Genomic DNA, 21,243 nt, shown 5'->3' with positions numbered 1-21,243 from the left:
CTCCTTCCCCCTCCCCCTCAGTCCCCCTTCCCTCAGTGTTCCCACCTCCCTCTCAGCCCCTTGTTCCCCCTTCCCATCAATCCCCCTTTCCCTCAGTATTAATGATGTGGAAAACAAAGGCAGAAGAAAAATTATTAAATTTCCTTACTACCTACAGCCCATTGACAAGTCCTTGAATCAGGCAGAGTGACATTCCTCTAGGGACTCAACCGCCTCCATGTTCATACTTGGCTAAGGGCAAAGGCAATCTTAGCCCAACCCCTCCTCCCCCAAGGATTCCATAAGTCTACTTCAACATATAAAAATTCCTTTAGAAACTTCCTTTACCTCTACCCCCCCCCAAGTCACCTGTTGGCAATCACCAAGCATCTGGCCCACTGATATACATCTGAAGGGTCTCACAACTACGGTTTTATTAGACAGTAATAAATGACATGTTCCCAACAATAGCTAGCCCCCTCCAGGTCCTGGAAACCTTGCTTCCAAAATTCCTTAGAGACTTATGCTATCCCTAACCCGCTCCCAGCTTGAAAGTATGTAATGGGCCACTCCTTGCGACCCCAGTGCAACTCTTTCTGCCCATGGGTCCTGTCCCTGTGCTTTAGTAAAACCACTTTTTTGCACCAAAGACATCTCAAGAATTCCTTCTTGGCCATTGGCTTTCAACCCTAACGTCTTTCCTACACCATTATCCCCTCCCCTTCTGCTCCCCTCTCCCCTCTCCTCTCAGGGTTTCCCCCTCCCCCTCAGTCCCCTCTCCCCTCAGTGTTTCCCCTCCCTCTGGTTCTCTGGCCCTCCTCTTAGATCGGAACCATCTCTTGCTGCAGGAGCAGGGAGCTGGGACACAGGCAGAAATTCGTTTTCAGTGTTGTGACAAAGACAACCTCAAAATCAGTGAACCTAAAGCGAAGTAGTTGGGAGAAATAGTAAATGCGGGGGCTTGGCCAGGTTTGCCTTAGGCGAACTGACCTTCCTAGGTGGTCACCAGTCCCCTGGGCCCCCCCTCTCTGGACAGCGCCCAGCAGCCCCCTGCTGTAGGTAGGCTGGCACTGTGGCCTGATGAGCCTCTCCCTCCTCACTCACAGTGAATCTAAGAAGGAAACCATCGATGGCCTTTCTCCCCTCCCTCCCTCTCTGGTCCCATCTTGTGCACAAATGGGCTGGCAAACCTTCCAGAAGCATCCTGAAGCCTCCCGTCCCCTGACCCTGTGTTGCTTGGTTTGACCTTGAGGCCTCCCCCCTCAGCCCAATCTCCCTTGGGTTATCTCTTGTTTCTCCCTACCTGAGAACTTTCCCAACCTGAGTGTCTGGGACCCAGAGGCTGGAAGTGACCCCATCACTTACCCCATGATGTGCTGGACATACGAGGGGTAGCGGAATTCTGTCCTGTTGGCCCCTTTCTTCTCCACATCAGCTCCTAGGGCAGAGCGAGGGTACAGACTCAGCAGGAGGGTCTGAGGGCCGGCCTATCAGCCCCGGGGCGAGGACTCATGCTGCTCTCCAGAGGGGAATTGAAACAGAGGCCAGGGAAGACCATGCAGGAGCTCTGCTTTGATAGGGAAGCCTCACTGGGGCGGGGAGGCAGCAAGCGCTGCCCTTGGTGTGGGGCCCGGTGGGGCATATCCACGTCGCCCCATATGCCAGGCCCACCTGTGCCCCGACAGGCCCAGCAGAATCTTGGAACTCCAGGAGGGGATCTGGTGCCAGGGACAGGGCTGGGAGGGCGACCTTCCACTGGGTAGTTTTGTACCTTCTGAACTTTACCTTCCAGCACGAGCCACCTGTCCTAGAAAAGCTTCCTGCAGACATTAAGGAGGGCATGTGATGGAATGAGCCCTGGGTGTTATATAAGACTGATTAATCACTGACCTCTACCTCTGAAACTAATAATACGCTGTATGTTAACTAATTGAATTTAAATTTTTAAAAAAAGTTTCCTTCATGGAAAAGTTAAGCTGCATTTTTTTCCCACTGGAGCTTACATACAAGCATCCTACCAACTCTTGTTTGTGGCACTTCACGATCTTAAGGCAAATGGAAAAACTGAGGCCCAGAGAGGCCAGGGACCTGGCAGGCCCAGCTTCGAGAAGGCCTGAGCAGGGGCACAGTGAAAGCCACACGCTATTCCCCCTCTTATCCCGGGCACCTGCCAGGCCCACTCCTGGCTGGCGAGAAGGGAGAGTGCCCAGTGCCAGGGTCTTGGCCCCTCCCAGCTTGGGGCCCCCTCACCTCACCTTTGTTGTGTCTCACCTGCTCTTTGGGCCTCCAAGAGGAAGGCATTGCCATAGTCCCAAAAGAAGAAGTTCTCCTTGGCCAGTCTGTTGATGGCTGAGACTTGCCTCCTCAGACTGCAAGAGGCCAGCAATTTGTGGTCAGCCCTGCCCACCCATGAGGTTCTGAGAGCAGGCCCTCTGTACCTCGCCCCTGTCATTCCTCAACCCCACCCCATGGGGCTCAGCCAGCTCTGCTGTTTCCACCCCATCTGACAGAGGAGGAGACAGGTTCAGAGAGGTTAAAGGTCTTGCCTAAGGCCACACAGTTGGCCCCTGGAGAACCAGGCAGAGGCCAGAGCCATCCAGTCCAAAAGCTCCTGCCAGCTGTGTGCACCCCCACCCCTTCCACACCTGAGTAGCCCTGGGACCTCATCACCTCTCCTGGACCAGGCTCTTGAATGCAGTAGGGTCACAGGCCATGAGGCTCTGGGCCTCTGCGAAGCCCAGCTGCACAGGGTAGTAACCACCATTGAATGGGTTGTGGCAGGACGTCTGGTCCGACCCCAGATCCACCAAGAGCTCCCCCGTTGTGTCCAATTCATGCACCAGGCGCTCCCTGGGGAAGACATGGGGTGATCAGTGCAGGCAGCACCTGCCTGAGGCGGGGTAGGCACTCTTTGGGGCCTGAGTTCATGGCCCATCTGGGAGAGGAATTGCCCTCCTCTCTCAAAAGAGCATCTGCAGGAAGGCTGCTGTGGGCTTGGGCCAGAGTCTGGGCCTTGAAAGCTGGGAGCGGAGCCTTAAGCTGAGTACGTTGGAAGCTTTGTGTCCGGGGAGCACACGGCCACCATCAGCACTTGTCTGGAGGGGCAGGTTCACCCAGGGTCCCCAAGGCTGCCACTCCCATCCCCCCACTTACCAAAGATCCACCACATTGCCATGGTAACCAAGGCTGAGCACCTCCTTCCTTTTCCTTGCTTCCCTAGAAGGGCACAAGAGCAGAGCAGATGGCCCATCACACCTGCCCGCAGCTGCCCACCCCCACCAACACCAAGCTGGAGAGGATGCAGACGGCCCTGGAGGTCACGGAAAGCACTGTGGGCCAGCGTCGGGCCCGAGGTGCAGGGACCTCTGAGGCGTGTCTTCTGAGGACCCAGAACTGTAACAACAGGCCTGAATGGCCCAGATGAGAGAACCAAGATGACGACAGTGACAAGCCTTCTTGAGGGGATTCACAGAATCACAGCTGTTGCTGTTAGTGCTCCGATTTGGATCGTTCTAGAACTCATTCAAGGTGATCCTAAAATTGCAGACATTACTAAAGAAGATTCCAGGGGCACCCGGGTGACAGTTAGTTAAGCGTCTGATTCTTGATTTGGGCACAGGTCATGATCTCAGGATCTCAGAGCCCTGCCTCTGGCTCTGTGCTCAGTGGGGAGTCTGCTTGAGATTGCTTCCCTCTGCCTCTCCCCCGCTTGCATGTGCTCACGCTCTCTCTAAAATAAATAAATCTTAAAAAAAAAAGAAGAAGATGGGGGCGCCTGGGTGGCTTAGTCGATTGAGCATCTGCCTTCGGCTGGGGTCATGATCTCAGGGTCCTAGGATCAAGCCCCAGGTTGGGCTCCATGCTCAGCAGGGAGTCCGTTTGGGATTCTCTCTCCCTGAACCCCTCCCTTGCCCCCCGGTGTTCTTTCTTTCTCTCTAAAACAAACAAACAAAATGGCATTGGATCAGCAGCCCCCAGGGCAGTCCTCCCCCCATTCCCACTAAAATACCTTAGAAGACATCAAACCAGAGGGAGATGTTGTCAACCCCCTGCCCCCCACCCTGAGAACCAGTGCATGAGTGGGGAGGAAGATCAGCTTACCCCTAACCTGGAATCATGCTGAGGAACAGTTCCATCTTTCAAAGGCTCATTTCCCCCCAGCAGATTAGATGAGCACCTACTATGTGCCAGGCTCTGGGCTAGGCACTAGGGCCACAACAGTGAGAAATACAAGGCACAGACTTCAGAAAACAGTGTCTCGGTGTCGAGACAATCATTTAACAGCAAGTGTCTGACCACCAGGTATGGGAACTCCGCGGTATCCTGAGAGAAATTCCAGTGGAATTAGAAGGGGTGCCTGGCTGGCTCGTTCAGTAGAGCATGCAACTCTTGATCTCGGGGTCGTGATTCAAATCCCATGGTGGGTCCTGTGATGTTGGTACTGTATGACCTCTGTGGGGTCTCTTGGTGAGGCACCACCTGTGGCCAAGTGTCAGGCATTTAACAGGCCCATGCAAAGCAGCCCAGGCTCGAGGCCCCTTCTCGGGGTCTCCCCACTTTTCCATGCTCACGTGTCAGGCACTGTACCTGAGTCTTGCAATGCAGTGGTCCAAGCTGTCGGTCACTTCCATCAGCCATCCTTGCTCGTGGCGTTTCATGAGGGCGGCTTTATCTACCTGGGACCATGAGACACAGGGTCTCCCAGTCACTGGGCGTGTCAGCCTCCATTAGAAAGATGCCATCCCCCATGTAGGTCACCCACTTTTATAACACAGTGTCAGGGCAGATGCCGTGAGCTGCTTTCCAATTTGTATTCCCCCTCCTGCTTTCCTTAGCAACAGAACCCGGATTTTCAGGGGGACGCTGTGCTCAGCCCCTGTCCAAGCAAACCACGACTACCCTGTCCACTGTCTCCAGGCTCCCTTTTAGGTAAGAACTTCCATTTGATCTAATAGTGACCACGAGGTAAAAGAAGGGGTTTCTTAAGTATTATTTTCCTGCTAAAATAGAGTCAGGGTGCCTGGGTGGCACAGTGGTTAAGCGTCTGCCTTCAGCTCAGGGCGTGATCCCGGCGTCATGGGATCGAGCCCCACATCAGGCTCCTCCGCTGGGAGCCTGCTTCTTCCTCTCCCACTCCCCCTGCTTGTGTTCCCTCTCTCTCTGGCTGTCTCTATCTCTGTCAAATAAATAAACAAAATCTTAAAAAAATAAAATAAAATAGAGTCACTCATAGGTGGCACTTCCTTTCTCCATCCTTCCAGCCTTAAATGGAGATAGGATGGCTGGGGCTGGGGCAGCCATTTTGTATCCATGAAGGAAACCCAAGACAATCTAGAGATGTTGGCCTGACATCACTGAGCAGCTGGACCAATGCCAGCACTGCTGGCTGTGTGGGAAAAATAAAGCCCTATTTGTGGAAGATCCTACAGCTTGATTTTCTGCTACCTGAAGCCAGGTGGGCTCCTACCAAGTACAGTATGACGCAGGCCTAGTATCAACTAAGCGTAAATCACAAAGGTGTGTATCACCAACGCTACTCTCTCTCTCTCTCCCTCTCTTTTAGGATTGCTTATTTTCTATTTGGGAATTTTATTACAAATATTTACTGAGTGTCCTCTCTGTGGCAAAAACTTTTTGAAGATATGGAGGAATGTAGATGAGGATAAAGGTTGAGGATGAGGCAAGGGGAAGTCAAGGCTTTTTAAAAACATAGGCTGTTTTCCTGCAGATTCCGGGGATGAGCTCTGTGAAAGCTATCATTGGTTGCTATAACTTATTTTCTGTGTAGGGGTCAAGGGCAGGCCCCCCAAAATGTGCCACTCTGGCATACTGATTATTTTAAATACAAGTTGCTTAAGAGACACCTGTGCAAGGACACTTGGGCCCTCCTCCGTTTCCCTGAAAGCAGGAAATACATCTCCCACAAGAAGGTACCCCCCACCCCAACCAAGATTTGTCTTAAAGCTCCTCACCTCCTCTCCCTGCCTCCCTTCCCCTCCTTGGCATTCCCAAAGAAAGCCGTGAGAGCCACTGAGCAAAACCTGCCTGCACCCACCTCTACTGATGTCTGCTTCCCCCACCCGACTGTGAGCTGTCTGAGCTGGGGGCGTCTAAGTTCACGTGCCCACATTTATTATCCACCACCGTATTCCAGGGATTCGATGGAATAAGGGAAGCAGTGCCCACAGAAGGTCAGTTTCATAGGATAGCATCAGCCAGCGTGACCGTGGAAGGTGATGGGCACTTTGAAGGCAGCAGGCATATGCTGCCATGGGAACTCACACTGGGAGGCTTCGGGGTGGCAGTGGCGAGAGAAGAGATGGCTGTGAGTGGCTCTATAGTGAGGGAGGAAGCATGTGGGCAGGAGCCGAGCTCCTGTCGGGCTCACCTCGGCTATCACACCGATGCACCCCACAATGACTGCGGCTTTGGCCTGAGCGCCACTCATTCCGCCCAGCCCGGAGGTGACAAAGACCTTCCCAGCGAGGTCCTTGATGCCCAGGTACCGTCGGCCGGCGTTCAACACGGTGAGCTGCCCGGAGAAGAGGAGAAGAGAAGGCACTTAACGTCCCCTGCGGCACATCAGCCTCCCACCCCCTGCAGCCACCTGTGGCCCTGTTTCTCACCACTGTGCCATGGACGATTCCCTGGGGACCGATGTAGCAGTAGCTGCCTGCTGTCATCTGGCCATACCTGACGGCAGAGAAGGCAAGCCCAGGGTGAGCCCAGAGCCAGGCACAGCTTCCACATTACATGGTTTAAAATTCCTTTTTAATTACGTCAAAATGCATTAATACATTTTCCTTCAAAAAATGTAAACAGAGATAAAGCTACAGGCCCCCAATTCCGGTCCCTCCGGCCTTCTGGATCTTTTATAAATGGATTTTGTTTTATTAAAAACTGTACTGTAATTGTTAAAATCACTTTGGGGACTATTGGGCCATATTGACGGAAGCCGAGCATGACCCAGCACTTCCACTGTCCAGGCTCACGCCCACTTAAAGACATGCACACCACTGTTCACAGCAACGGTATTTGCAGTGGCCACACCGTGAAACAGCTGGTTTGCCCATCATGGAGGACAGAGAAGCGACTGCAGCATATGGACACGGTGAAATGCTACATTGCAAAGAAAACGACCAAAGTCCTCCTGTGTATCAAGTGGCTCCATGAAAAAGCCAGATGTGAAAGAGTACGTTCTGTGGGATTCCATTCAATAACCTTCAGTGACCTTCCACTGGGGAGTCTACCTGATGGAGGGCGGGCATGGAGCTGCACGAGGCAGGGGTGGTGTCTTCAGAGAGGGGCTGGTACAGCACACGCGTGTATCTGAACTCACCGAGCCGCGCACGTCAGGCGTGTGTGCCCCGCCTCGGTAAGGCAGACGGCCATGACGGGCATTCAGAGCTCTGCTGCATGTGCAGTCACTGTTGTCATCCGTATCAGTGTTATTTACACAAACGGCCTCATTGTGTAGGTATCCCTACTGTTTCCGCAGCAGGGCACAGCAGTGGTGGGGTCCTTTCCACAACAGCACACACAGATCCTGCTCATTCCTGTTCATGGCTCCACAGTATGCAGTACCAGAAGCCACAGAATGTTCCCCCGCTCCGTCCGGTCTCACTATGCAAACAGTGAGCACCTCAGTGGCAGTGAGCTGCCTCCTATCCCTCCACCTGGGCCTGGGGAAGAAGCCGGGCGGGGGCAGTGCTGGGTCATCAGGCGCAACCGTTTCAAATATGAATAGATACTCCTACCTGCCAAAGGGACTGTCACCTGTGATGCATGAGCACGCCGGTGTCCATTACTTGATAATTATCAAACACTGGAATTTTCTGGCAATGCAATGGGGGAAGGACAGCATTTTTCTGTTGCTTTAACCCTCCTCTTCTCTGAGCACCACTGAGGTAAGGAGATCTTCCAGGGCTTACTGACACGTGCTTTTCTCCTTCTTCAATTTCAACTCCCTATCTCTTTTCTATTGGGTTCCTGTCCCGCAGCAACTCTCCCCAGCCCCTCCTCTCTCCTGGATCAATGGTGGATCCTGATTCTTACAGATCTGTGTCTGAGGCCAAGTCTATCCCATAATTTGGATAAGGCACCAGACCATGTGGAACCTCTGCATCTTCTTCCAAAAAAGGGGGAGGAATTATCCTTGCCTTGGAAGGTTGTCTATTAAAAAACATAAAAAATAGTGCTAAGATAATAAATACCCACCCAGGGAGATGGGTGAAACCATCATAACCGCCCCCAAATCTGCACGGTCCCCCTAACCTCTGCCACAGGGTATGCTCCCTCGTGGGCCCACATCCACTCAAGCAGAGCGCCCAGGGGCTCCCTTTGTGCCACGTGGGAAAGGGTGTCCCTTCTATCGTTTCAACTCCTTGAGGCAGGAGCTCTTAAATTCCTTCTTTATAGATAGGATCCAAGTTCCAAGGTTATACAGGGATACATGGCAGAGCTGGGAACGGATTTTAAATCCTTCTGATTCGTCCTTTGTGCTCACGTTATCTACTGCATGTTGCTCCCAAAATAAGCCTTGGAGGTAAAATTGTGGGATCAAGTTAACTGCACTTCGCACTTCGACCCCAGCTGCTAAGATAGAGTCTCCCCAGCCACCCTCAGCCTTGCTGTTCTGTCCTAGACCCACCCACAACCTGTGACTGCCAGTTTTCCCACATCCTCCCTAGTACTTCCTGTTATCTGTAGCTCTGTTTTTGTCAGCCTGACAGTGAAAAGGCTTTGCTTTAGGCTAGGTTCTCAGACCCCCTTTACATGTAACGCTCTTCCCACTTCTGTGGGCAATTTGCATCTGTTTAGTCAATCACCCACAGCACCTGGGTCAAGCCTCAGGTGCGGTAGACCAGGTCTGACTCTGCAGTTCCACTCTCCTTAAACTTCCATCCCGAACCTACAAAACAGAAGCACACCAACTCGCCCAACGTCACACCTAGGAGGCGGCAGGTCCAGACTCCAATCCTGCCCCTCTGACCCCGCGGCTGCTTCCGCTGGCAGGAGGTCGTCGGGCCTCGTAGTAAATGAGAGTAACAGTAACTACTTACAACCAAACAGAAAAATAATAGGGATTCAGAGCCTCGGTTTCTTCCTCCACAAAATGGGTTAAGAAGGGCACCTAGTGCTGAGGCTTGTGTAAAGGACCAAATGTGAAGGTATCTATAAATCTTAGAACACATGGGAGTGACTATTATGATTATATTATAAAGTATTAACCTGAGGCCTGGTTAATTGGCTCCCAATACGACAGACCTGATCACACTTGGTCACTGGTGAGACCCCTCGACCCCCTGAACTCAGGAAACACCTAGAGGCTCCTGCTTGTCCATTTCCTCTTTTAGAAACCAAGGAAGGAACTGCTGGAATGGGAGAAGGCATTTGAGAACCACCCCCCTGCAGATGAATCAGAAACTGCCTGACAATTACTTCAGCCTCATTATAATATTAAAATCCTTCTCTGAATATTCATCCCACGCCCTAATAAAAGGGGTCTGCTTGCCCCTGCTGGGAGAGTGGCTTTGGCCGGGTATTCCCTATGATATCCTTATTTGAGCGAATAGAATAAAGTGACCCTGGGAGGCAATGCCACCTGGTGTAGTCTCTGTCTATAGCTCGGAGTGGACCCACTTTGTTGGTCCCAGTAACGACTTTAAGTGGGAATTAGTCTAGAGCCACGCTCCCAGAGATCCACAAAAATATACAGATCAGGACAGTCACTGTAGCATTCTTTTTAAGTACAAAGAACTGGAAACAACCCAAATCAGGTGGCAAGGGGCCAAATAAATCATGCTACAATTGAACACTGCAGGTAAAATAAGGGCCAATTAGACTCATGTTTCCTGAAACACAATGATATTGTCAAAGGTGGAAAGGCTAGTGCAGAGGGCCTGTAATGGTCTACGTAAATCTGTAACCACGTGCGTTAAGAAATGTCTGGAAAGACATAGACTTTACCCCTGAAATGGAGAGTATGGGGTGGGAGAGGGATTTCCCTTCCACTGTAGCTCTTTTTATAATGTTTGAGGAAAAAGCTTGCAATTCAGAGCATGCATTAATTTTGTGACAGATGAAATGGTTGTCCTCTGAATCTTGGGGTTTGGGTTGCAAGGTGCACACATTTGTTAAACTTATCAACTAGTGCACTAGGATATGTGCATTTCATGTAAGTTTCACTTCAAAAGGAAAAAAAAAAACCCTGTAAACAAATATTGAATTCCAGGCCATGGTATCTACAGCTTACTTTGAAATGCATCAAAAGCCAACTTGGTCAGATGGATGGATAGAGGGACAGATAGATAGACATGGTATACAGAGTTTGGTAGTGTGTTAAACACAGAATCTGGCTGTTCACTGTTAATTCTTCCAATGTTCTGTCCATTTGAAATTGTTCATAGCAAAACAAAATGCTGGGGAAAAGCAGGATCCCAATTGTTCACTTGCTCGCAAGTGTATAAAAACTGTAGTCTGCATATCCACAAAAACTCCTAGGGAATATGTCAACATGAGATTGCGCTTTGGTGCTGCCATTGTAAGTATTTTTCAAATTGTTTTTAACATTGCTACATAGTTTTACAATAAAGTATGATTGAGGTGGAAACACCATAATATAAACTGAAATAGTGAGGAAGGACTTACATTGTAACCCCCATGGCAAAGAGCTTCTCATACTCTGTCCTGGAGGAGTAGTTGGGAATGACCTGGAAAAGAGGGATGGGAGCCAAGGGCTGGAGGCGTCACAGAGGAAACGATGGGGAGGCAGTGTTGGGAGCACCTGGCTCTCCTGCTGCCCCAAGGCAGGACAATGCCCGGCTGCCCCAGGACCCACCATCCCATTAGTGATGACCAGCCTGGGGGCCTGGGGGCTGCTTGGGAAGAGGCCCAGTGGGTGTCCACTATACATGACCAGGGTCTGCTCCTCCGTCATCTGCGACAAGTAGGACATCATCAACCAGAACTGCAGGGGAGAGGAAAGCATGGAGGGCTCTGTAAGGGGGGGGCACACTGCACCCCAAGTCACCACCCAGGCCCAGAGAGCTCCCACAGACCCAGCAGTCCTGCCAGTATCCCATCCCTCCAGGCCGTCATTACTCTCCAATGGCTCCTGGTGCCTCCAATAATGCCACTCATGACCCTGGGACCTTCAGTACACTGAGTATCTCCAGTGTCGGCATCTCAGGCATCAGGGAGGCACAGACCTGAGTCCAGGGCCTGGGTTGTAAGCTCCTACCAGGCCAGAAAATGTGATGGGGGGGAAAGCCATACAGTCCAGCGTACCTGAGCCCAGTTGCTGAATACCTGCCCATTTCCTCCATAGGTCACGAGCTCCTGGGGAAACTGGAGAAGACATAGTGTCATCTGAGATGGGGGCCTAGGAGGGCCCCCACCTCTGCATTGTGCTCAACAGAGCAAGGTGGCTGATGGCCCTTGAAGAAGGAGTGTTAAGGGCCGGGGGACAAGGCAGAAAGGGCGAAGCCCAGGGAACGTTGGCCTACCTGTGAGTGGGTAAGGGCTCAGTGTGAGGTGAGGGTCAGAACTGGATCTGGGATCCCTCTGGGAACTTAGCCCAGGGTCGATGTCAAGGGTCCATCTGTGACCAGATTCTGAGGCCTGGGAATATTCAGATTCTAGGGCTATATTTCTCTCAGGCTATCCTTTCTCAAATATGGGTGTCTGATATACAGACTGGCCCCCAAGGACACCAGACACACGTGGCCAGACTTGGTCATCCATGTGCGGCTATCGAACACTTGAACCATAGCTCATTTGATATGCTCTGAATGCAAACTACACCCTTGACTTCAAAGACTTAGTAGGAATAAAGGTTGTAAACTATCTCAGTAATGTTTATACTACAGGTTAAAATGATAATGTTTCTAATAACATTGGGATAAACAAAATACAATAGTAAATCTGTTTTGTGTTTGTTTTGTTTTTTACTTTTTCAAGTGGCTTTTACAAAATTTAAAATGACATGTGTGTCCATCGTAGCGTGTTGACGCCCGGCGTTGATGAGGTGGAAGATACGGCTTTGGGGGAAGCTGGGAGCAGGTTCCGGGTCCCCTCTACACTATCTTCACAACTTCCTATGAGTTTATCCTTATTTCTAAATCAAAAGCTTAAAAGCATTACACGTATGTCTTGAGTTACATCTCCCTTGGGCAGTGCGGGCCCACAGGCCTCAGTTTCCCCCGGTTGTTACCTGGGCCACGGCAGGGTCCAGGTTGTTCATGATCATGTGCATGATGGCTGCAGCAGCTCTCGTCCGGCAGGGGTACCGCTCGATTGGGTAGGCCCTGCAAGGGGTGTCCGGCCACCAGGTGTGATGATGGGAGGTAGGCTCCCTGCCCGCCAAAACTCAGGCCCACCCTGGCCACAGCCCAGCACCTGGCCACACAGGTGTGGACAGCAAGACTGGCATCCTGCAGAAGCCACCTGGGAGTTGCCAGCAGAGGGCGGTTCCAAACCACCCAGGCCGGCCCACTCTGGTGCTTACGTTGTGCTTTGCACCCCTGCCCTTCCAAGGGTGGGGAGTTAGGCCCCTACCCACCTGGACCGCCCTTCCTCCCCACTTGGCAAGGTCCTACTGGGAGAAAATGGACTTCGAAGCAAAGCTGATGTCTGCTTTCCAGAAGCTTCCACTCCAGATGGAGTTTATTCATCCCTTCTTTCCTTCATGCCACCAATGCTCCTGGGCATCAATTCTAACAGATGCCAGGCCGACGGGCCCTGACAGGAATGAGGGGGCGTGGTTCCTCCTATCTGGGGAGAATGACATTCCCTGGGTGGTTCCAGACAGGTCTGGGCCTCTGGCGTATTTAAGAACAATGGTGCTTGGAGTGTGGGCTCTGCTGGGTGGGGGCAGCATTGTCTGGGAACCATGAGAATGGCAGATCTTCCTGCCCCCACCCCCCAGAACTACTGAATCCACAATGTGGGGTGATGTCCGCCATCCACATTTTTTTTAACAAGGCCTCCAGTGCCATGCACTGTCCAGCCTGAGACCCCCGATGGGAACCGAAGCTGTCTGAAGACACTGACAGAGCCACCCTCTAAAGCTCTCCTCATCTCCCAGCAGGGCAAGATATGAGGTTTAGAAAGGGATTTCATATACAGTTGGGATCAAGAATTGCTCAGGGTGGACTCCCCAGGACAGGAGGCCAGAGACACCTGTCTGAAAAGGATTCCCTCATCTTCTGGCCAGGCTGAAGGCTGCAGCCAGCTCGAGGCTACACCACCCCCTCTCCGTGTGCAGGCTGTCCACTCAGCCTGCCACAGCTGTGGGCCTCCTAGTGTGGACAGCCTGGATTTCCGCCCTCCTGACCTCAGCTCGGTCCCTCCCACGTGCTTGCCATGCTGGGCCCCCTCTGAAGCTGCACTCCCAGCACTGACGTCATTTTCATGGCGGGGCAAAACCGGTACATGTAGATATGCCCGTACAGTCGCAGCTCCTGGGCAAACTCAGGGGCCAGTAGCTCCTGGACATCCGGGGGGAAGTAACGCAGGGCATTCCTCAGCGCTAGCTGGGGGAAGAGAAGGGTGAGGGGCAGCAGGGGGTGGGGGATCTCCAGGCCAAGCACTGTGAGGCTTCTATAATGGGCCCTCCTCCTTCCCTACTTAGACTGACCTCTGCTCCATGAAGAAACCTATGGCCCCACCCAGAGACTACCTAGTTCTCACTCCAAGCCCATCTACAATGTCACCTCCTACAAGAAGCCTTCCCTGATTGCCCACCCCCCTTCGTGTAGGCAGACCTCTAGTCCCTGCCTTTCTTTATCCCAGTCAAGGACCAGAGAGGGGTCTGCCCTGAGGCTTGTAGCTACAGTGGGAGATGCAGACCCGAGGGTGGGGAAAGCAGATCTGCCAGAAGCCCATGGGCACCTTGTACGAGTGTGGAGAAGCAACGCTCCACCAGCACCCAGTTTGGCAACCAGCCTCAGACAATGTACAACTGCACAGTTGCAGGTCTGAAAGTGAGATTCCGCCAGGGCCGGGCAGGCCTGGGGCAGAGCCTGGAGCCAGGGACGGCAGGCCAAGAGAAAGAAGAAACCTTCCCAGGGCTTCTCATCCAGCCCAACTCCCAGCCCTCTTGTCAGTCCTCCAGACATCCCTGATGATCCTGGTCCTGCTGCAGGGCCTTGGCACTTACCCTTCCCTCTGCCTAAACCCTCTCTGCAACCCTGCCTTCACTTGGAGGGTCTGTTCCCTCACTCAGGCCTCAGTTCAGATGCCCCCCTTGACCTCCCATCCTCTCCCACTGCCTCTGTCTCCTTCCCAAGCGTTTCACTGTTGGATGTTGTAGAGGTTGCTTTTTTTATTGCTTACGATCTGTCTTGCTAAGCTCAAGGCGGGCCAGAGTCCTGACAGACCCCTTCGTAGCGCTCTTCCTTCCAACACCTGGACTACAGCCTAGAGGCAGGCCAATGGGAGAGGGGACCAAGGTGACAACCTGGTGTCTGGGTGGACTTTGAGGCCATTTCTTCAACCAGCTGACCCTGGGGCACAAACCACTTTGGGGGTGGGGAGATGAGGAGCTGGGTGTGGTGAATGTATCCCTTCATTCCCTCAGTGCATTTCTGCTGAGGGAAAAGATGGTATGATACTTGAGGAAGACAGGTGGGCTTTGGACACTGGGAGGCAGAAGGTGACAGGAGAAGAGGTGAGGTCCCAGGACCAGGTACACCAGCATTTGGGCAGGGAGCATACGTGCTCCCAGGGAGATGCCCAGCCGGGAGCACAGGTGCCGAAGGCAGAGGCTAGGAGCAGGGCCACAAGTCCGATGCACCCACCAGTCTAACACGGCATGGGTAAGACACACCCAGGTCTGAGTGACAAGGGTGTCACTGGGGCCTCAGGGGCTGGGTGGGATAGAAGGGAAGAATGGAGATGGGTAATTCAGGAGGCAGCAGATGGCAAGAGAGGCTATAAAGAAAACCCCAGCTAAGGGCATTAATTTTCATGTGGAACAAACATGTACCATCCCTTCTCCCTTGGAAAAACGACTGATGAGAAGTAGGAGTTTGTCCCTCAAGAACAGTGGCTAGGAATATGCTGCAGTGGGAGGGTCTCCAACTCCAGCAGAGGTCGGAATCATCCAGAAGGTCTGGGGCAGCCTCTGATCTGTGCCCCTGACCAGTTCCCAGGTGCTGCCTGTGCTGGCCTGGGGACCCCATTTGGGAACCACTAAAGGACAGCAACAAGGATAAGCCACCCACGGTGACATGCAGCAGCCGGGTGGCTGCTCAGAACCTGCTGTTGAGTGGAAGAAGCCCACACTAAAGGGACGTACTGCATAACCCTGTTGATAGGCCACTCAAGAGCAGGTGTGGCCAAGGCACGCATTAGAAGTCAGGACTGTGGTCCGCCTTCAAGGCCCGGGCCTGTCCCTCTCTCCCTGTGCGCCTATGACATTCACATCTGTGCACTCGTTGTTTCGGCTGCTTTTTGTGCATGTTACACCACAACGCAAAGATTGTTGCTGTTTTCTGGCTGGTGGAGAGCTTCTCATAAGCACTTGCCAAGTGAAACTGAGCATTTAAAGAAAAGTTTCAAAAGCAATACATAACATACACACATACAAAATCTACATAAGACTTGACCTAATTACACAGCTCCTGATGTTTTCTATCCTGTTCCAGCTTCTTTTATCCCATTGTCTAATAAATATTGATTGCAACTCCCTATGCAGATTTCACAACCTGTCAAGAGGGCGCAGCACAGTGGGAACCCGCTGTCCTCACAGCAGGGCCGGCTTCACTACCGGGCCTCAACTCAATCTTACTGAGGTCCTGGACCCAACCTTGTCAAATTCTGTGATTTTTAAAATGTATCAGTTGATAGAAATGACTCGGCCATTCTTTGAAATGTCTTTAAAGGCTGTACGAGATTCAGCCTATTCTGAAGGCGCACGTATGCCGTACATGTAAAGGGGATTCGGGCAAGCACCCGAATCCTAAGTGCATCACAAAAGCTCTGGGTGCCATATTTCCCCCTTGTATAAGATTTCCATTTTATGACCACTGAATTTTTCTTTATCCCTGAGACTCACTAACTTAGTCTAGACATGTCTTAATGTCATCTATTCCACATCAAATTTTCGTTTTTTCTTTCCAGGATAAACTGTATCTTTTTATCAACAAGTTCATGTTTTTACTTAATTCAGGAACATTGTCTTCTATTATATTGTTGTTTGATAACTTTATCCCCTATGTCTACAGTTATCTAATAGACATGCAGTAAATATCTGTTTACTGGCCTGGATTCAATATTCTAAGTCTCCGACTGGGAGCAGCTCTCAGCATTAAGATAAGAAAATGGCGCTCAGACAGGTTGTGTCTACCCACGATCCCGCCACAGGCCTCAGGCAGGCCTACGGGGGAGCCCAGGTGCCCCTGTGGGCCCTGGGAACTGCAGCAGAGGAGGCTCAGCGAGGAAAGGCCGGTGGGACGACAGGGCTGGCAGCCCCTGAGAAGCAGGGGACAGCTGAGCCTGCCCCTGGCTCTGCCAGCTACTGTGTGAACTCGGGCTGGGCACCCTGCCTCAGTCTCCTCATCTCTTGGCGTGGTCTACTCACCTGTGACGTTGGAAGGATTAGATGAGATAACGCACACTGTCCAGCACACAGTGCCTCTACTCACCTGCTCCTTTAAAGACCCCTAAACCAGAACCTAAGGAGTATTTCTTGCTTCCCCCTCAACCCGGCTTTGTAGCTTCCTTGTTTAGAGGTCTTTGGGTTATTTTAAGATGTCACAACACCCACAGGGAGAGCCAGCAGGCACCCCACTTGGCAACTCAGACTCTAGGTGGTCAGCTGGCATGCTAATCACAGGGCATGACAAGCACTTCAGTTCTCCAAATCTCAGTCCACATCGGAGGGTCTGCTGTGCAGCATGGAATCTGTCAGAGGTCAAGGCGCCTGGGGGCTCAGTCGGTTAAGCATCTGCCTTCAGCTCAGGTCATGATCCCAGGGTCCTGGGATTGAGCCCCACTGGGGGTTCCGTGCTCACGAGGGAGACTGCTTCTCCCTCTCCCTCTGCCCCTCGCCCTGCTCGTGCTCCCTCTCTCTCTCTCTCTCCTTCTCTTTCAAATAAATAAATAAAATCTTCAAAAAAAGAAGGTCAGAGGTGGATTAGCTTTGGTGAAATTATGGCCCACTATTCATATAATGCATGTTCTAAGTGGATTCTTATTGATGAAATCAGATGTATTCAAGGCACATAAATTGGAAAGAATATTCTAGACAACTCTTCACTCCCACCTGGCCTTAATAGGCCAACAAATCTAACAAACTCAGTGGCCTCTTCCCTTAGGGCCAGAGGATTAATTCATAAAATGTCCCGGGTTCAGTCATCAGGTTGGAGAATTCTGGATGCCTGATGGTGTGGTGGGCAGAAGAATGGCCCCCAAAGATGTCTGCATTCTATTTCCCGGAATCTGTGAATATGTTAAAGTACAAGGCAAAAGAGATGTGATTTTTGCAGATGTGATTAAGGATTTGAAGATGGGAGAATATCCTGCATTACCCAGCTCAGCCCGAGACCAGAGTCCTCGTAAGAGGGAGGCAGGAAGATCTGAGTCAGAAAAAGAGATCTGAATTTCACTATGCAGCTGGCTTTGAAGATGGAAGACAGGATGAGGCCACGAACCAAAACATGCAGACAGCCTCTAGAACCTAGAAAAGGCAAGGAAAGAGATCCACCCCCACCCCTTGGAGCCTTCAGAAGGAATGCAGCCCTGCTGCATATATTTTTTAACTCGACAGTTTACATTATATTTAATGCTGCTGAAAATATATTACAAACTTTTGAGACATGTAAACATAAACCAGGACAATCTCATATGTAATATTTGCGCCCCCCAAAATGCGAATCACGAGATTCAATGAGAGAGCAAAAGAACAAGCACGATTTCAATATCCTTGCATACGCGTTAGTGTTGCTTGCTCTGCTTGTGGCCCAAGGAAACCCATTTCAGATTTCTGACGCTCGCAACTGTAGGAGAATACATTTGTGCTGTTTTAAAGTCACTCCATTTGTGTAGATTTATTACAGCAGCCCTAGGAAAATAATAGATGGTGACAGAATCCTGTCTTGGGAACAGTGTTACTTCTGGCATAAGCAAATCTTTCCTAGGTGGTGGCTGATCCTAAAAGGATACCAGCCTGCGACTTTGTTTAGCTCACAGAACAGGGTGTGTGTGTGTGTGTGAGAGAGAGAGAGAGAGAGAATGAGAGAGGGAGAGAAGGAGAGGGAGAGAATTCGGCTTAGGACTTCCTTCCGTTCTAACCTGGCAGTGTGCTGGTGGGACCAAACTCGCCCACCTGTTGAGTGTTTGACTGTCACTCTTTCTGTCAGAACTGATGGCCATGATCCACCTGGCATGGTCCTGTTTGAATCACCCCAATCCTCGCCCCCAGTCGTCAGGCTTCATTAGGCCAGCTCTGGCCCGAACTGGAGCCAGACCTCCTGGGTCTGAATTGTGGCTCAGGCCCTTGCTAGCAGGGGGTAGGGCGGCCTCTGCAGAGGCTGCGGCTACAGTGCTCCAGCCCTTCGGATCTCAGTCTATCCCAGAGGGGTGGCTACGCGGCACATGCACGCTTCACCTCCCTGAACTTCAGTTTCCTCTTCTGGAAAATGAGCACAATAACAGCACACGTGTCATAGGGCTGTCTTGGCAACCAACTCAACAGGGTCTGGCGCATATATGTACCGTGGGAATGCCAACCATCAAAATAATCATTTCCCACACTCATGGCCCTCCATGCTGCCAATTCTTTCTTCTAGTTGGGCCTCTTGCCCACCCTGCCCTTCTAGGAAATCTGTAGAAAACTTTATACTCTCTGTGGGGAGTACTGTTAAGCAGCAGGTCATGCCCCTGCCCAGAAACCCTCAGGGGCTCCCCATTACTCATCTGATAAAGTCCACACTGCTCTTGGCTTTCAGGGTCCTCAATAATTTGGCTGGGCCTGACTCTCCAAGCTCCACAGCCAGCTTGGACCTACACGGAGCCTCCTTCACCCCCACGATACGTTGGACAGGCCCGTCTCTGCATTTTCACTCACTGCCTCCCTTTGTCTCCAAATGGTCTTCCTTCTTGGATTTCCCATCTGAGAACCTTGCTCATGTAGCCAAGACCACCTCCTCCAAGAGGCCCTCTTGGGTTTCTCCTGCCCACTAAACTCTTGTAGGATTTGGTTGGGGCACTTAGCACAGACTCTTGCCTTTTCATTCAACAAACATGTACTGGTGTCACCAAAGACCCAGGAATGAACCCAACAGAGTCCCACTCTTAAGAAGCTCAAGATAGTGCTGGGGAGATGGACACAGGTGGGAGGTCTTCAGGTCTTCGTATCTGATGTCCAGAACAGCCCTGCAGGTGGGGCAGGATTTGGGAGAACGGTCACGAAGAGTGATGCATACGGCACCAGGAGGTGCTAGGGACATTTCTAGTAGAGCAACTGCTCCTGTTAGGTGACGAAAATTTCCCTCTGCACTATAGCTGTCCTGTGTCTGTGCTGAGAATACACGGACTAAAATTATAACCAGACCATATTCTATATTTAAACAGAGAAATCTACTTAAAGAAGAACAAAAAGTGAAGCACACCCCAGGAATGAAATACTGCGCAACAGTTACAAGAACGGGACAACTCGAAACTCACCGATAATGAACACCTAAAAAACGGACGTGTATAGAACGCGTCTATTGTCTTAAAAAGGACACATACACATTTTGTATGTACGTAGAATGTGTGTGGAAGGATATGCCCAAAAATGGCCACGGTGGCTCAGGAGGAGAAGTGGGGAACTTGCACGATTATAATACTTGACTTCCTTACCTTATAGAAGTACCTGGAAAGTTTACGTCAATAATCAAAGAAACACGTTTAAATTTTTTAAAAATTGAAAACAAGCTGAAGGAAGAGCATAAAGCGAGCTGCTGATGAAGTCAATGGGTTTGGGACTGGCAAGAAGACTCTCCCGCTTCTCCTCTAAGGGGAGTGTTCTCCCACAGGACCCTCCTGTGGCTGCTTTGAGGGATTTCCCCACGTGACCAATTCTCCCCACCAGCTGGGGGGCCTAAGATTCAGTTCAGGTCTGACACCATCTACCTGGAGTCAGCTCGCACCGGCGCTAACACACTGCGTCCCAAAGACTGCCCCTCCCACCTCAGACGCCCGGGCACACATCCCAGGCTTGCACCTGTACTGCTGACCAACCAGCTACGGATCGGATCGGGGCTCCCACACCCTCCTGCCTTGGGTTCCTAATCTGCTAGAGCAGCTCACAGAACTCAGAGAAACAGGTTTATAATATAATAAAGCACACGAGAAAGGATACAGATGAACAGCCAGACAAAGAGGGACACAAGGCAAGGTCTGGGGAAGGCGCGTGGAGTTCCCATGCCCTTTTGGGGCACCACACCTGCCCCAGCACTTCAGGGCGCCCAGCAACCCAGCTCTCTGAACCCTCTGGTTAAGGGATTTTTGGTGGAGGCTTCAGCGCAAGGCATGATGGATTATTAACTCAATTTCCCACCCCTCTCATCTCTCTAGAGAATGGGGGGTGGGGCCCAAAGTTCCAAGTTTCTAAGCATGGAATGGTCTTTTTGGTGACCTGCCCCCATCTAGGAGCCCACCCACAGTGGCTTCTTTAGCACAAAAGAGGCTCCTATCACCCAGGAAATTCCAAAGAATTTAGGATCTTTGTGTCAGGAACTGGGGTCAAAGACCAAGTATTAGCAGAAAGGAGGGTCAGGGCAGAGGTCAACATACATCTCTCTTACTGTTTCACAGGCACGGGCTGAAGGCTGGCTGACCCTGACACCCCAGGGAAGGTTTAGGGGCTTCAACAGCCCAAACTCCCAGACCTGCAAGTAGCCCCTACTCCAGGGGTTTTGTGTCCTTCAAGCAAATGGCGACATACCCAGGGCAAAGCTGAGGTGCCCAGCTCCTCAGCTCCCGAGGGCCCTTCTCCCAGGACAAGAGGCCATCACACAGCCATAAAAGTATCACCTGAGATGGGCAGCTGGCAGAGTCCTCCAGGCCCTCAAGGTCAAAAGTCGAGGCCTTGGCGCCCAGCGGGTAAGTGACCCAGCGGGAGGAATCTTTAATTGACGACCTTGACGTAGTTGAGCTGGGCCAGATAAGCACCGCCCCCACCCTTCTCCTGCCCGCGCTCCGCCCAGCCCCGCCCCAGCGCCCCGCCTCCAACAATACCCCTCACCCCCCGACACCCGCCCCACCCTTCTCCTG

At 51.6% G+C, this 21,243-nt stretch overlaps 1 protein-coding gene across 7 annotated transcripts in view; it reads right to left on the bottom strand.

The window, feature by feature from the left end:
- UROC1 (urocanate hydratase 1) overlaps positions 1-21,243 on the bottom strand; it is a 42,752-nt gene that overhangs the window by 20,422 nt on the left and 1,087 nt on the right. For all 7 annotated transcript variants that reach the window (XR_004624805.1, XM_019803652.2, XM_019803650.2 and 4 more), the window contains exons 2-13: positions 13,384-13,514; positions 12,194-12,287; positions 11,269-11,328; positions 10,820-10,948; positions 10,630-10,691; positions 6,606-6,672; positions 6,368-6,511; positions 4,567-4,655; positions 3,133-3,195; positions 2,650-2,829; positions 2,251-2,348; positions 1,345-1,417 (exon numbers count right to left, since the gene is read on the bottom strand). Coding sequence is in view for 6 of the 7 variants with exons in the window: in XM_019803652.2 (XP_019659211.1) it covers positions 1,345-1,417; positions 2,251-2,348; positions 2,650-2,829; positions 3,133-3,195; positions 4,567-4,655; positions 6,368-6,511; positions 6,606-6,672; positions 10,630-10,691; positions 10,820-10,948; positions 11,269-11,328; positions 12,194-12,287; positions 13,384-13,514 (1,190 nt within the window). In the remaining variant the exon portion in view is untranslated. The remainder of the gene's footprint in view (positions 1-1,344; positions 1,418-2,250; positions 2,349-2,649; positions 2,830-3,132; positions 3,196-4,566; positions 4,656-6,367; positions 6,512-6,605; positions 6,673-10,629; positions 10,692-10,819; positions 10,949-11,268; positions 11,329-12,193; positions 12,288-13,383; positions 13,515-21,243) is intronic.

The sequence above is a fragment of the Ailuropoda melanoleuca genome, chromosome 4, assembly GCF_002007445.2.
Source record: "Ailuropoda melanoleuca isolate Jingjing chromosome 4, ASM200744v2, whole genome shotgun sequence".
Classification (NCBI taxonomy): Eukaryota; Metazoa; Chordata; class Mammalia; order Carnivora; family Ursidae; genus Ailuropoda; species Ailuropoda melanoleuca.
This window is presented reverse-complemented; position numbering and strand designations above follow the sequence as displayed.